General features: G+C 56.0%; 1 protein-coding gene across 2 annotated transcripts in view; it reads right to left on the bottom strand.

Annotated features, from left to right (window-relative positions):
- Positions 1 to 643: 643 nt before the first annotated feature.
- Positions 644 to 14,832, bottom strand: part of PFKP (phosphofructokinase, platelet) — a 51,950-nt gene continuing 37,761 nt past the window's right edge. The window contains exons 14-23 of one of the 2 annotated variants that reach the window (XM_088843985.1): positions 14,414 to 14,484; positions 12,784 to 12,871; positions 12,131 to 12,283; positions 7,713 to 7,865; positions 6,103 to 6,267; positions 5,458 to 5,519; positions 5,110 to 5,221; positions 3,588 to 3,687; positions 1,036 to 1,138; positions 644 to 957 (exon numbers count right to left, since the gene is read on the bottom strand). In XM_088843985.1, the coding sequence (XP_088700111.1) occupies positions 810 to 957; positions 1,036 to 1,138; positions 3,588 to 3,687; positions 5,110 to 5,221; positions 5,458 to 5,519; positions 6,103 to 6,267; positions 7,713 to 7,865; positions 12,131 to 12,283; positions 12,784 to 12,871; positions 14,414 to 14,484 (1,155 nt within the window). In that variant the 3' untranslated portion in view covers positions 644 to 809. The remainder of the gene's footprint in view (positions 958 to 1,035; positions 1,139 to 3,587; positions 3,688 to 5,109; positions 5,222 to 5,457; positions 5,520 to 6,102; positions 6,268 to 7,712; positions 7,866 to 12,130; positions 12,284 to 12,783; positions 12,872 to 14,413; positions 14,485 to 14,832) is intronic. The other variant, XM_055431565.2, reaches the window with a different exon arrangement.

Genomic DNA, 14,832 nt, shown 5'->3' with positions numbered 1-14,832 from the left:
ATCTTGAAGAAGGAAATAGCGATCACAAAGAAATTAACTGAAATCATCACTCACTCAATGCCAGAGATGCACAGAGTACATAGTCTTGAGACTTTCAGGCTTTAAGTGCTGTTTTACCTTACTGTCCTAGTGCATGCCTTTTAAAACTAAAAGGTGACTCTGACCTACCTGTGCTTGAGACATTATTTTAAATGACTATTTTGCCGAAGTAGTTTTTAGGGACTTTACGGAGAAACGCATGAGGTGTCCCAACGCTGGCCTCCACTCACTGGCTGTGGGGCAACCGTGTCCAGTCAGGCTCTGCTCCAAAGGGCACTGACCCTCCCCCATCTCCCTTCTCCTCCGGGCACACAGGGTGGGGGTGGGGGCGGGGGCCCCTTCTCTGCAGACTCTGGGGTGCATGCCCCCATTCCCCCTTGGCAGCATCACCTTCCCTGGTCCAGGGCCATCTGTGCGCTGGGCATCACCCATGTGTTGCAGGTCAGTGCACTGCCTGTTTCCTCCAGTGACTTTGCCCTTGCCTATGGCCAGCTCCAATTCCCTAGAAAAAACCTGTCTGTTTCTGCCAACAGAACCCTGACAGCCACCCGCACACCCTGAGGTCTTCAACTCCCACGTGAAATAAAGACACTGGGCACAATGGTTGGAGTTGTAGCAAACGTTTAATTCTGCGGGAACCACAGGTTGTGAAGCAGGAGACAGGACAGCACTGGCGCCCGTGCACCAGGGCCTGGGGTCAGGCTTCACGTGGACGATGCTTGCGTAAAGTGCTCATAAATAACTGGACCACGACAGCAGGTGGGCGGCAGCTAGATGGCAGCTGGCTCCTCAGGGCCACGGGGCTGCACAGGCTCCAGCTGGCTGGCATCCGACACCTCGAAGCTGACCTTGTACTTGGCCAGGATCTTCATGAGGGGCCGCAGCTTCAACCACCACTGCTCCTTGGGGATCCGGTGCCTGCAGGGGGGACCAGGCTGAGCAGGGGTGGGGCCCACCCGGTGGGCCTCCCCGCTGCCCCTGACCTCAGGTGCTTACTCGAAGTCCGTCTCCTCCTTCAGCTCTGCCACGGGCTGGAACAGCAGTGTTCTCTTGCTGATTCCCAGGACACACACAGAATCCTCACTTAAAAATTTTTTTCCTATGAAACGTAGAAAAATGATGTAAGAAAACGAGAGGTGAGGTCTAGATATTGGCACAAATTACCAAGGTCTGGAGAGCAGGGGGCACGGAGAGCTGTAGGCACTGCAGAGAAGAGGGTAAATTGTGTCTTTTCATGCCAGACTTTACAGATTCAAAAAGCAGGTCTGTAAACATGGAAGACATGCAGCCGTCAGCTCTCCCTACAGCAGAAGCACAGCCGGGACACAGGTTGAGGTTTATGAAACATCCGAAATCAGGACTCTTAGAAACGCTCTCCCTAGGGAACCCCCAGGCCTCTTTGATGCTAGAACAAGCCTGCCCTCTACACAGAGGGGAACAGAGGGGATGCAGCCTAGGGGTGTTGGGGTTACACCCCAGGGAGGCAAGGTTGAGTGTAACATGAGCAAGTCAGCTAAAGAAAATTCAAGGGACCATCCATCTCATTCAATGCAAAAGTGTGTCCTAGCCTTCATGACTGAAACAGTTCTCATCAGAGCATCCAGTATCCACCAAAGACTGTCAGCAAATAAGATTCAGAAAGACTTCACTTAAATATTAGAATTCTGAGTCATGAAGCACTGAGGTGTTCCCTGTGTTATCCAGGAGACAAGACAGGAGTTCTGTCACTACGTCTGTTGGGGTTTCTCTGGAGGAAACTCATCCACAAAAAGTCAAGGAAGAAAAAAGATTTGCATGCAGATGCTGTGTGTAAAAACCAAGAAAAGATGTATCCATGCAGATGCTATGTGTGAGAAAACCAAGAAAAGTCGCATCCATGCAGATGCTGTGTGAGAAAACCAAGAAAAGACACATCCATGCGGATGCTGTGAGAAAACCAAGACGCATTTATGCATAATTATTACAATTTACATCAGTGTATAAAAACAGGTTGTATTTCTGCACGTCAGCAGTAAGAAATTGTAATACCCTTCACAGTAATATATTTTTAAAATCACTAAGTCAGGAATAAACTTACAGTCAATAGCTTTATGAAAAACAATGCTTTAGTAACAAAAGGTCTAAATATATGGAGATTAAATTGTTCATGAATCAGAAGATAAATATTTTTAAAATGTCAATTCTTCTTCCAAATTATTTGTTATTTATGTAATTTGTTATTTACATGTAATCCACACCTCCAAAATTTCAACAGAACTGATGGACACAAAGAGTCAAGAATAGCTGAAACTGAAAGAAAGCCTAGGTAGACTACCTGGTGACAGTAATTGGTAGCTGCCAAAAAAAGAACCAAACAATCCAGAAACAGTCCCTTAAGTTTCTGGGTTCCTGTTCTTGGATGGAGATTAATTGTACTGCAGATCGAGGGGAATGGATTTTTCAGTGGGTAGCACCCAAGTAATTATTCACATGGAGAAAAACCTTAAATGTTATACCAGTTCAAGTGGGCTAAAAACCAAATGTAAAAGGTGAATATTTTAATAACAAAAAGTTCAAACCTTCAAGACAAAGTTTAAAAAACTGACATTACTAAATTAAGAGTTCTTCATTAAAAGATAACCTTAACAGAAAATAACAGGGTTTTCCAAATGGCAGATACATGTCTGCAACCTGTGACTCTCAGAATATAAAACATGGATCTTCTGCAACATACTTAAAATGTTTTTAAATTCTAGGAAATAACACAGCCCAAACAATCAGATAATATGAAGCGGTGGCAGAATAAATGAGTACTGGACCAGCAGGAGGGGCCTAGCCATCTCCCTGCTGACCTGGAGGGTCAGCCTCTGGCAGCCACAGGGGAACCGGACACCCACCATCACAGCAACAGCTGAGGTGACACGGATGGGTGAGCCCCAGGGAGGGCGGGGTCCCACCAGTGAGCGTGTGGTGGACGAGACTGGTCTGGACAACTGGCCTCGCTGGGCCTGGGCAGCGGCTGTGTCCCCGGAACCACTTGCTCAGGGCTGGGTGGGTCCCAGGCCATAGCAGAGACCAGCTCCCCTCATGTAAACCACAAAACCAGAGCCTTTGAAAGTTTAATCCTGCAAAGTCAGACCCTGAAGGAAGAATCACAGGGCTGCTGCCCTGGGGAGGGGCTCAGAGGTGGAGAGGACCCACGGGGGAGGAAGCCGGCCAGGTGCCTCCCCGTCCCTTGCCATCTTCCCCAGAAAGAGAGGCCATAAAGGAATAATGGAAGGTGCCAAGCATCTTAGGTAAAAGCGAACTCGGCGTCAGCACACCAGAGAAACAGGGAAGATCACAGCGGGTTGGAACCCTCAGAGTGGGCAGTTTCTTCCTACATGAGCAGTGCCTCCTGCAGTAATTACCATTCTGTTTCCTTAAGTACATTTGTTTCTAATTATAGCCTGAGTCAGGCAGCAGCCACAGAAGTCATGTGCAGCCCAAGGCCAGAGGGACATGGGGCAGAAACGCGCCTGCGCAGAGCGCGGCCCTCCCAAACCACGCCGCCTGCCACCACTTACTACCTTTCCCCGCGGACTCCCTCAGCTTCGAGCTGATCCACTGCATGGCTCTGGCGGAAATTTTCGTTCCAAAGTTTCTGTCGAACGGAGAAGGCGCCCCACCCTGTGGTTGGTCAGAGTTACATGAGTTAGACACCAGCACCTTCCTGGCTGTTAGCTTTTAAAATGGAACAGAAGTTATAATGACTAACAAAATTCACGTCCTATTTCTAAGAAAATCTATAGTTTGTAAATACGAGTTTGGGGGTCTGTTTCTACCTCCTTGTACGTGACTGGGACCAAACAAACCACAAGAAACCCTGTCACTCCTGCAGCCAAAGCCCTCCGGTCAGGTGTTGCTGCTTCCCAAGGAGGTGGCTTTTAATCAACCAGACCCTGAGCATCCTCCTTACGTCAGCATCTTCATCAGGACCCCTTCAGCTTGTTTTGGGGAGGCTGTGGGGAAGGGTCACAGTTCTCTTAAGAAGCTGGTCCACTCTGTGGGCTCACTTTCAGAAAGACCTACACACGCCTACCACACATGCCATTGTGTAACTTCAGGGCAGTCAGTGAGTTTGTGGACCTTGAACTACAAGCTCCTGAGACAAGGACAGAGGTGGTGATGGGCAGGCCTGCTGTCAGGGGACTGGGTCCCGTGACTCCACCCCAACCACCTGCCCTGTCTGGGGTGCGCTGACGTGCGTACACCAAGATTCTGTCCAAATTGCTCTGATTTCACGCAGGTCTCAAAGAATTGTCATTTGTCTGACACTCCACTTTAAATGTGTACGAAGGCCTGATACTGAATCAAAGTATACTGAGGAAAAGTTATGACCAATCTAGACAGCATATTGAAAAGCAGAGACATCACTTTGCCAACAAAGGTCCACCTAGTCAAAGCTATGGTTTTTCCAGTTGTCATGTATGGATGTAAGAGTTGAACTCTAAAGAAAGTTGAGCGCCGAAGAATTGATGCTTTTGAATTGTGGTGTTGGAGAAGACTCTTGAGATTCCCTTGTACTGCAAGGAGCTCCATCCAGTCCATCCTAAAGGAAATCAGTCCTGTATGTTCATTGGAAAAGACCCTGATGCTGGGAAAGATTGAAGACGGGAGGAGAAGGGGACAACAGAGGATGAGATGGCTGGATGGCATCACCGACTCAATGGACATGAGTTTGCGTAAGCTCCAGGAGGTGGTGATGGACAGGGAGGCCTGGCGTGCTGCAGCCCATGGGGTGGCAGAGTCAGATATGACTGAGCAACTGAATTGACTGACTGAATCAAGTACTTAATTTGAAGGCGTCTTTCCACTTAACTGGTGTCACTATGTATATGGAAGTGGGCGGTTTTCTGACAAAGCCTATCTGCTCAACTGTCAGACAGAAAGTGTTCTTGAGGCTGATGATAGCCGGTATAATGACATAGTTCAGATGCTGATTTTAATCACTGTGGAACTGACTTAGGAATACACTTCCTTCTTGCAAAACGGCTAACACAGGCCATCCAAGTGAGAAAAGGGGTGCGGCCCTGCCCCGCCACGGCCCACCTGCTGCATGTGGCCCAGCACGTTCTTCCTGCAGTCGAACACGCCTTTGCCCTCCTCGGAGTAAAGCTGATAGATGAAGTCGGTGGTGTAGTTCTCGCTGCAGCTCTCGTTCCTGCAACACACGAGCCCAGGGTCATCCCGCCCCTGCAACCATGCCACCCTCGCTCTTTATCACTGTGGTGGCGTCATGACAGAAACCACTGAAAGAATCTTAGAAACTGATGACCAAGCAAAACTGGATCTCTAAAAATGGCCCTTGAATCATTTCAACGCGAACCGGTCTGAATGTGGAGCAGAGCGAGCCCATGCAGAGAAGGACAGCCGCGCTTGGGGACCGTGGGCCATTACCTGAGCACGAGCCCCCTCTGAATGCTCGTCTTCATCTTCTCCGTCAGGTGCTCCACGTTGGACTAGGAAAGTCAGGACACTGTGATTAGGCGCCTGCTGTGTGTGTGGCCGGCGCGGCTGCTCTGAGCCGACCTCGTGGCAGAGGGGACAGTGGACAGTGATGTGTCAGCTAGTGACACCCACTGGGGACAGCGGCCCACGGAGACCACAGCCGCGGTGGGAGGAGGGGGTCATGGCGTCAGTGTCCCGCTGGGTATCCACAAGCGACGTCTGAGCGGTGAGCCGTCCCATGGACACGTCACTGTGTGCTCCGTGTGCTCGCCTAAGGCTGCTCCCCACGCCCCCGGCCAACGCCAGCCTGTCACCCGAGGCCTGGACATGGTGGCCATGAGCCGGCAAGGCCCCAGGCGCCTAGCACATCCGTGTCCCTGCAAGTGTAGGGCCTCCGGGGAGGGCGTTAACTGCTTCCCAGGTGAGCACGTAAGAGACACAGTTACAAGCTCGGGGTACGAGCAGCAAGTGCCCTGAAACCTGTTCCAGGGCTCGCCCTATCCAATGCCTCTCTGGTGTCTGTGACGTGGGGGGGCGGTTCCTGAGACCCTGGACCTGTCAGGCAGCGACCCCCAGGGCCCCGTGTCCACGCACCTGCAGGTCCCGGATGTCGAAGGGCTCCTCGAAGATGTAAGCAGCGTCTGCGCCAGCTGCCAGTCCCCCCATGTTGGCCAGGTAGCCGCAGAAGCCCCCCATGGTCTCGATGATGAACACGCGCCGCTTGGTCCCGCTGGCCGATTGCTTGATGCGGTCGCATGTCTGCACGAGGGGACACAGTCAGGAGACGTGGACACCGCCCCGCGGCTGGCCCTGACCTCGGGCGGTGCGCCGGGCCCTGGGCCCTGGCCTCTCAGGGCTTGTCAGCAAGCATGTCCCTGCTCTGTTCTCTCCTGAAACGCTCTGGGGACACATGAGGGGAAGAAGGCTTTGTGCACCAGTGTACCACTACCAGCGGGGAGACCTTCGCTCCAAGACTTTCGTTTAAACGTGAACAAGCACGGTGATGACCAGACGGGCCCCATTCCGTCACCCCTGATGACCCCTCCAGCGTCGGTGATGGATCACCACCCTCCCCCCAAAATGGACTCATCTCATCCAAACCCAGGGTGTGCTTCAATGGTCGGGCAGCCCCACCTTCTCCAGGAGTCCAGACAGGAAAAGAAACCACGTCAATGCACCTGTCTCATCCTCCCAGTGCTCAGGCCTGGGGGTGCCCGGCTGGGTGGGGAGACCCACAGGGCTGCAGTGTCCATGGGTCCTTCACGCAGCATTTGAGTTTCACTAAAACCTGCCTGCCTGGCCTCTGTCTCAGGAATTCTGGGTGGGGGATGCACAGGCCCCCTGGGCTGCAGGTCTTATGTGTTCCCCTCCTGACCCAGAACAGCAGCTGTCACCACCAGCTGGCAAAGTCCCTCTCCTGTGAGGCCCAAGCACCCAAGTCTCAGCCCCACCTAGACGTGCCCGTTGGCCTTGATGGCAGAGGTCCTGGTGACAGCCTCCCTGTCTAACCATCAGCTCAGAACTGTGCTCAACTGCCGTTTACCAGGGCTCTGTGCCCAGCTGAGACAGGAATCCTTCAGCACAGAGGGCTCTGCATCTCTGGGGGTCCCCACTGGGGGAGGACACAGGTCCCACTGCCCCTGGCACAGGCCAGGTGGTCAGGGTGCCAATGGTTAAGGGTCAGTACCGATGGACGCCAGGTGGTCAGGGCTCAGAGACGCTGGTCCCTTGGAGCCTGGGTGACACCAGCCTGCTGGGGCCCCGCTCGGATGGGGCTGGGAGGGACTGTGGGTGAAGCCCCCCGGAAGGGCGTCTCCTCCCCCCCCACCCTATGACCTGGGCTCCACTGGACTCTCATACCCCCAGAACCAGGTCCCTCTGCCCACCCCCTTGCTCTGCGTCCTGTATCCTCCAACACCACGCTGCCGCTGGTCACCTGGGGGCACCTTGGGGCTTTTGTCCTGGTAGGCAGGAGCAGGCTCACCCAGAGCCCCCTGAGGGAACAGCCCACCGAGAGTCGGCACAGGTGGGCTTCCCGAGACAGGCTGGGCAGGAACTGTGTGCTAACCCGAGCTGATGAGAAACAGGGCTCGTTTGCCCTGGAACATCCAACAGGTCCCAGTTCCAGTTCTTCTTGAGTGGGAAAGACAGACCCTACGGGACCCTTGATGGGCCGTCTCCTCGAGCAAACGCGAAGATCTTACCTCTACAATCACGTTCAGGCCCGTGTCACAGCCTATGCTCAGGTCTGTGCCTGGGACGTTGTTGCTAATGGTAGCAGGCACCATACAAATGGGGATGCAAAATTCGGGGTGGCTGTCTCGTTCCTTTGACAGCTCCAGCAAGCTCCCGAAAGCCTGAGCGAAGCGGGGGCAGGTCAGCAGGGAACCCACATCCATGACAGCCAATGGGGAGGAAGCTGCAGTGGAGAAACCTGGGGGCGCTTGGGGTGCAGGGGGAGACCAGCGGTGGGGGACTCGGGGTGCAGGGGGAGACCAGCAGTGGGACTTGGGGTGCAGGAGTGACAAGCAGTGGGGGACTCTGGGTGCAGGGGGAGACCAGCAAGGAGGATTTGGGGTGCAGGGGAGACCAGCAGGGGGGCTTGGGGTGCAGGGGAGACCAGCAGTGGGACTCAGGGTGCAGGGGAGACCAGTAGTGGGTACTCAGGGTGCAGGGGGAGACCAGCAGTGGGGGACTCGGGGTGCAGGGGGAGACCAGCAGTGGGACTTGCAGTGCAGGGGTGACCAGCAGTGGGGGACTCAGGGTGCAGGGGAGACCAGCAGTGAGGGACTCAGGGTGCAGGGGAGACCAGCAGTGGGGGGCTCAGGGTGCAGGGGAGACCAGCGGGGGAACTTGGGGTATAAGGGAAAACCAGCAGTGGGCACTCAGGATGCAAGGGAGACCAGCAGTGGGGGACTCAGGGTGCAGGGGAGACCAGCAGTGAGGGACTTGGGGTGCAGGGGGAGACCAGCAGTGGGACTCAGAGTGTATGGGGAGACCAGCAGGGGGAACTTGGGTACAGGCCCAGAGCACACAGGCCCAGGCAGGCAGGCAGCAGAGCAGGGCCAAGGCGGCGCAAGGTTAGTGGTGGACGAGCAGCCAGGCCTTTCTGGCATCAGGAGGAGATGCGGGCAGCCACTTGGCAGGACCTTAGCGGCCAGGCTGCCGGGACCCCTCGGAGAGGTAGTGCCGGACGGCTGGGGAGGCGGACGCCTGCAGAGCCCCCTCTGCCTGGGCCATGTGACCCTCACAGAGAGCCCCGGGGGGTTCGGGATTCCCGGGAAACCTTTGGGCTCCGATGTCAGAAAAGCGGGCTGCTCTCAAGCACACAACAAGGGCCCAGACCTCCTGCCTCTGCGTTAGTGCAAGTAGCTTGTTAGTGTCCCAGTCCACCACCCGCCCCTGAGGCCACAGCGCCCCATGGCCAGACACTCGCAGAACCCGGCCTCTGCCCCGTCTTTATTCCTCCCGCTTGGAGCCACTTCCGACACCTTGTGCGGGGAAATTCCCGGCAGGACGACTCAGGCTTTCCAGAGACCGTGGCTCTCTACAGGACCTGCCTCTTCCATCTCAACTCCCAGACAGGCCGGGTTCTGGGGGCTACAGCCCAAGGATTTGTGGATGGTGGGCCCATGCTGGGTGAGTCCAGGGAGTGGCCGTGAGGAAGTCAGGGGGTTGCTCAGCTGCCCCGTGCCCCACCACCATTCTTTATCACCCCCCCACCCAGTCCAGCCCAGATCCCCACAGGGAACCTCCCCAGCCCCCATGGAGCGCAGGGCCAAGATGGGGCTGCCCAGATGCCCGCTGGATGGAGGGGTCTTGAGCCCCGCGGTTAGACGAGTTCCCAAGCTGTCTGCACCCCCCAGGACACTCTGGGTGGGGGGTACCTGGGATAGGGGGCGGGCGGGGCGCCAGCACCTTGAAATCTGAAGGCAGTTGTACACCTGTAGTTCTTCCCACCCTCTCTCTGACCCCCATCACTCCCTGCTTTTCCTTTGCTCTCTGGAAAATGAGACAGACACTCAGAGCCAAGAGAATCTTGCCCAGGACATGAGCCGGAGGCCCTGGGGACAGTGCTGGATGAGCCAGCCGCCTGGGCAGCACCGAGCTCACGTCAGCTGTGGCTCCAAAGGGGACCAGCGTGCAGCCCAGAGGAGGAGACGCAGCCCCCGCTTTGGCTTCGGACTCTCTGAACCCGAACCCTGAGGATCAGTGCCGCCCCGGGACCCCAGGACCTCGTGATGGAGCAAGTCCCCCAGGATCTGTTTCCAGGAACGCATCCGTAAGCTCAGCACACAGACTGATGAGGGGACATGAGGACAGGGGTTGTGTCCAGAGGATGTGCCACCTGATGACACCAGGCCACCTTGGGGTCCACCCCCTTGGCCCCCTGGGATATTCCAGCTGAGGACCCCAGGCTGCGGGGTCATCCTGACATCACGGGGTCAGCAGCATCCAAGCCAATACTCACCAGACACCATGCCCCACCTCCCCACCCCCGGCCTCCCAGTTCTGATGGCCAGGGTGTCCCCCAACATCGCAGGCATCCCCTGGGGACAAAGTCACCACCAGACCACCCTGGCCTCTGAGCGGAAGAGAGCAGCTGGGACAGGAGGTGCCCGGGGCTGTCCCCAAGGCCGGGAGGTGGCACTGCCACCATCAGGGCATCCAGATCCCGGGCCACGGAGGCCTGTCCTGAGAGCATGACTGACCGGACAGATGCACAGACGCTGAGCCGGCTCTGGAAACCCGAGAGCCTCCTGCCTCCCGGGGAGGCTCGGGAATGATGACCCTCAGGCCCTCCCCTAGCACGGTCCTGCCTGCCGCCCCCTTCTTGAATGTGCCCAGCCCAGCCAAGGGTCAACCAAACCCAGGCCTCCTGAGAGACTCAACCGCGCTGAGGCTCAACACACACAAGCTGGGGAACCAGCCGGCCTTCCGTCCCCCAGCTCCAGAACCCACTGAGCAGGCCCAGCGCAGGGTCATCCCAACCACCGCCTGACCACTGGACACGAACTTAGCAGCAGAGCAGCACCCCCAATTTGTGGGGCAGCCCTGGCCTGTTACCAGTGGTGACCCCGGCTCCAAGAAGCTCCAGTAAAGAAAAGCCTGCATGTTAAGGGCCATGTAATAAATCTCAAAACCCCTTGAAGGGAAGCAGGATAGACCACATGGAATTTCCCCAGACCTGTCCTGGTTTTCAGATTTTCAACAACCCACGTGTAGGGAATCTCTATCACTCGGAAAAGTAATTCTTCGTAGCAGAGGAGCCTAGGATTAAGAAGTGGGAGCACCCTGTCCTGCTGAGAGTGTTTGAAGGGTCACAGGGGACACACACCGACCCTGGTCAGGACCACCAACGACCACCCCTGGAGTTCCTGCCACCCCCAGGGTCTCATTAGGTGACAGTCAGGACACGAACTCCGGCTGCTCCTACTGCAAGCGTGGCGAGAGCAGACTCAGACCCAGCTACACGGGAGCAGTAATGACACACAGCTTTTCAACTCAGACCTTGAGCAGCCAGCGGTCAGAGGCTGAGTTAGTCCCACGGCAGCGGAAGCACAGACGGCATCCCCGGGGCCACAAGGGGCGGGCACGCGGGCGAGGACGTCCAGCACGCGGACACCGGCCAAGGCCGCGCCGGGAGGCTTTTTAGTACAGAAACTGCAGAAAGTTGAAGAGGCTCAGGAAAGCAAGGAACCAGCAGCAAGCACTGCTTACCGCACACATCCTACTTTAAAAGCTGTTCTTTTATTTACCGGTGCTGGAGACAGATTTGATGCCCATTAGTTTAAGGGAAAAAAAGCTAGAAATACAGCCACGAGGCCTGTGTCTCCCAAGGAAAATAAAATGTGAGAATTTACCAGAAAATTCTAGACACTGAATTGAGGAAAAAAAAAAAAAGAGCTATGCATTCTGATCCTCACTGATCTTCAAACGCCCAAGCAATTTCCCAAGTGTGATTTAAATTTATGATAATTAAAGTGTACTTCTATGCTTTAAATGGACTTTAGGGGGATAAAAAAACATTCAAGTACCATCAGTACTCTCTTACATATGGTTTATTGTCCCCAGTCCACAAACAGGAGGAGGAGGAGAATTGTTTAAAAGGATCCAGGTCAGTGAATGAACTCACAAAATCTTCAGTCCAGATTCTACCCTCAAAGACCGAAGCACAGGCCCCTGGACCAAGGTTTCATCACAATAACGTGTTATAGGCTTGGGGGAAATTTAGCTCAGCCAGAAAACAAAGGGGGTGGGTTTAATCGAATACCCACTCAAAACTAGCTGAACTACAGATGTCACCCCGGCTGCAGCGAAGGGAAACGGAGGTGAAAATCTTTGGGGCCGAACTGTAGATTGTCAGGCTTTTTATTTTTTTTCTCTTTTTTGGCTGTGTCAGCATGCAGGACCGTAGTTCCCCAATCAGGGATCAAACCTGCACCTACTGCCGCGGGAGCGTGGAGTCTTAGCCACTGAGCCGCCAAGAAAGTCCCTTTATTTTAAAAAAGAAAAACTTTTCAGCAGACCCTGGGACCAGCCTGTCTCGAGCACACGGTACATAAAAGCGGGCCGGCGCCCAGGTTAGTTCCGCAGCCCCTGCCCTGCTGCCCACACTCACGTCGGTGATGGTGTTGAGGGCGGTGTCCGCCCCGATGCTGAAGTCGGAGCCGGGCACGTTGTTAGAGACGGTGGCGGGGACCATGACCATGGGGACACAGAACTCCTCGTGCTTCTCCCGGGCGGCCAACAGCTCCAGCAGCCCCAGGTAGGCCTGCGGGTGAGTGTGTGAGGGGTGGGGGGCGGGTGGGTGGTAGCTGGGCATGCATTGCCATCCGGGCGTCGGCCCAGGGCGAGACTAAGCCGCTCACGGGCGAGCGTCTGACTGAGGTTCTCACGTTTTCTTTAAAGGAAACGTCAAGATCATCATGAGGCTGATATTAAAAACGAAGATGGATAATCCAACAGGTCGTTAAAAGATAATCTGGCCCCGTAACTGCCCGCCTCTCTGAGTAACCAATGGGCTTCCAACTCGAGAGAAAGGGTCATCTCCACAGACCCGGCAGACGTGAGGACTCACTGAGCAGGCAGCCCAGCATGGGGTCGGGTGGGCGAGTGGCCCCGAGTCCTGCATCACCAGTGCTCAGTGGCATCTGGGCCCGTGGCTCCATGGCCCCCGGTCCCGACGAGGAGCAGACGGCAGGGTGCTTACGGGAACCGGTGCGGGGTCCCGTCTCAAACCCGCAGCGCCTGCCAGCTGGGGAGCAGACGTACCTCAAATCCACCAATGATCAAGAGCGCGCTGATGGCATGGGTTCGCATCTGCGCTGCGATGTTCTCCAGGTACTTCCCAGGAAGGGTGCTGGGGAGGTTCAAGGGGGCGAGCTCAGGCAGGGCCCCCTCTGCGCCCCACCCTCTGAGGCCAAGCAGCATGACACTCAGGGGCAGGAGGCGCCCCAGCCCACGTGGCTGGGGGACAGCATGGCTGGGGAGCCACCCACGGTGGGCACGGCCAGGAGTCAGGTCTCAAAAGAGGGTCTTTTAAAGAAAATGGGAAGAAACTTTGCAGCTGCCTCATAGCTGGACCTCAGAAAATCCCGCCACCTGGTTAGGGACATGGTGAACCACGGAAGCTATCAAATGTTCTCAGCGGTAATCGTCTGGATGGAAATGTCCAGTTTTCAAGTCACCTACAGACTACACACACCTTGTCTGGAGTAATCCCACTCAAAGTCAGCTCCACACACACCTGCTCACCTTGTCCGGTTTCACCCTCTGTCCATACACGGCTGCAAGTGGAGGAGGCAAAGGATACTTGGCCGTCGAGAGAGCCCGCCCGGTGCCCACCCTGACCTTTCCGCTGTGCTCCCTGGGCATTAAGGCTTCACTTGGGGTGGGCTCTGCTCAGGGAAGGTGTACCGAGGTCGTAGGGCTGGGTGCTCAGGGCACACGAATGGATGTAGAGTCGACTAGAGGGTCCCCCAGCGTCTAAGCATCATGAGAACGTGCTGCCAGCCACCCCTCCAGCCCCACCACTCCCAGAGCAGCTCCCAGGAGGGTGGGGCTCATGAAACAGACGAGTTGGGGGTCACAGTCGGTCTGAAGAGGCCCAGGAGGCAGTCAGGGAGCACTATCCCCTGCGTGGAGCTCCGCCGTCACACCACCATCCCCAAGGGCGCTGGGGGGGAGGACCACAGAGCTCTGGACTCCTAGGTCAGCTCCGCGGAGCGCTGGTGGCAGGGTGCCCAGCTTCAGGGCAGGGCAGAAGCTGGGATGATTCCCATGGAAAACAGGCTACCACTCGTGCGGAATCCAACGCCCCTTTGAGCCCAGGTACCCACACTGTCCTTCCATGTAACATGAGACACGCAGTGATGGCTGCACCCAGAGATGAGAGAGCAAACAGCCTCGTGTTAAATCAGTGCCTGGGTGGGAACATATCCAGGTCCCGCTGTACCCGCAATAGGAGCAGCCACGGTTCAGAAATCTGCGGTTTTGTGCAGAGCCCCTTGGGTCCTCCCTCAGGCAGTGGGGACCTGATGGCTGGGCTCCCTGGACGCTGAGCCACATCCAGCTCCTCTGCAGGGAGCAGTCACTGCAGCCCACATGCCTGCGTCTGCACTGCCCCACACAGGATTGAGGCTTTCTGCCACCACCAGCTTGTTCGACGAGGAAACAAGGAACCAGTGGAGAAGCCCTCCCAGGCCCTCCTTTTGGTATCTCTTTGAGGCCACGTCTCACCGGCTCCCCGCACTTGGCCTGGATCCCTCCCAGAGTGCGGCCCGGATGTGAGCTGGTGCCAACCCCTCCCTCGGGGATTCCGGATGGGACATGAATGCCGCATAGTTCCTCTCCCTGGGACGTGGTGCCCCACTCCCCATCAGGATCAAGATGGGAGAATTACCGTTTTGTCCCAAGGATGGAGCCGCCTTGGCCCGTCCAGCCTCCGACGTCCCCCCAGCCGATTTCCTTTATCTAAGGCGCAAACACATAGAGAAACAGCTGAAATGAACAAGTAAAGGGAAGGAGAAGACTTTATAAACAGCTCAGAGAGAGTCTGCACCTCTGGCAGGCAGCGTGTCTGTAAGGATTTGCAGAACATGAAGAAACAGCTTTCCCGGCGAGTTGGGAGGAGCCGGGGCCTGAGCTGGATCCCGAGGTCCCACAGTTAGGGATGCCAGCATCCGAAATGTACCTCCCCACTACCTCCCGTGCACCTGCTCCCCTTCCCACCTAATGTCCTGGTTCTGGGACCCCAGAGACACAGTCCCCACCGTCTCTGAGAAATCCAGAACCTGCCTTTCACCGAAGCCCTTCCTTGAG

The sequence above is a fragment of the Moschus berezovskii genome, chromosome 15 (assembly GCF_049115385.1).
Source record: "Moschus berezovskii isolate FMDL1 chromosome 15, NW_MosBer_1.0, whole genome shotgun sequence".
Taxonomy (NCBI): Eukaryota; Metazoa; Chordata; class Mammalia; order Artiodactyla; family Moschidae; genus Moschus; species Moschus berezovskii.
The sequence above is the reverse complement of the archived record's forward strand: the minus strand, read 5'-3'. Positions and strand labels throughout refer to the sequence as shown.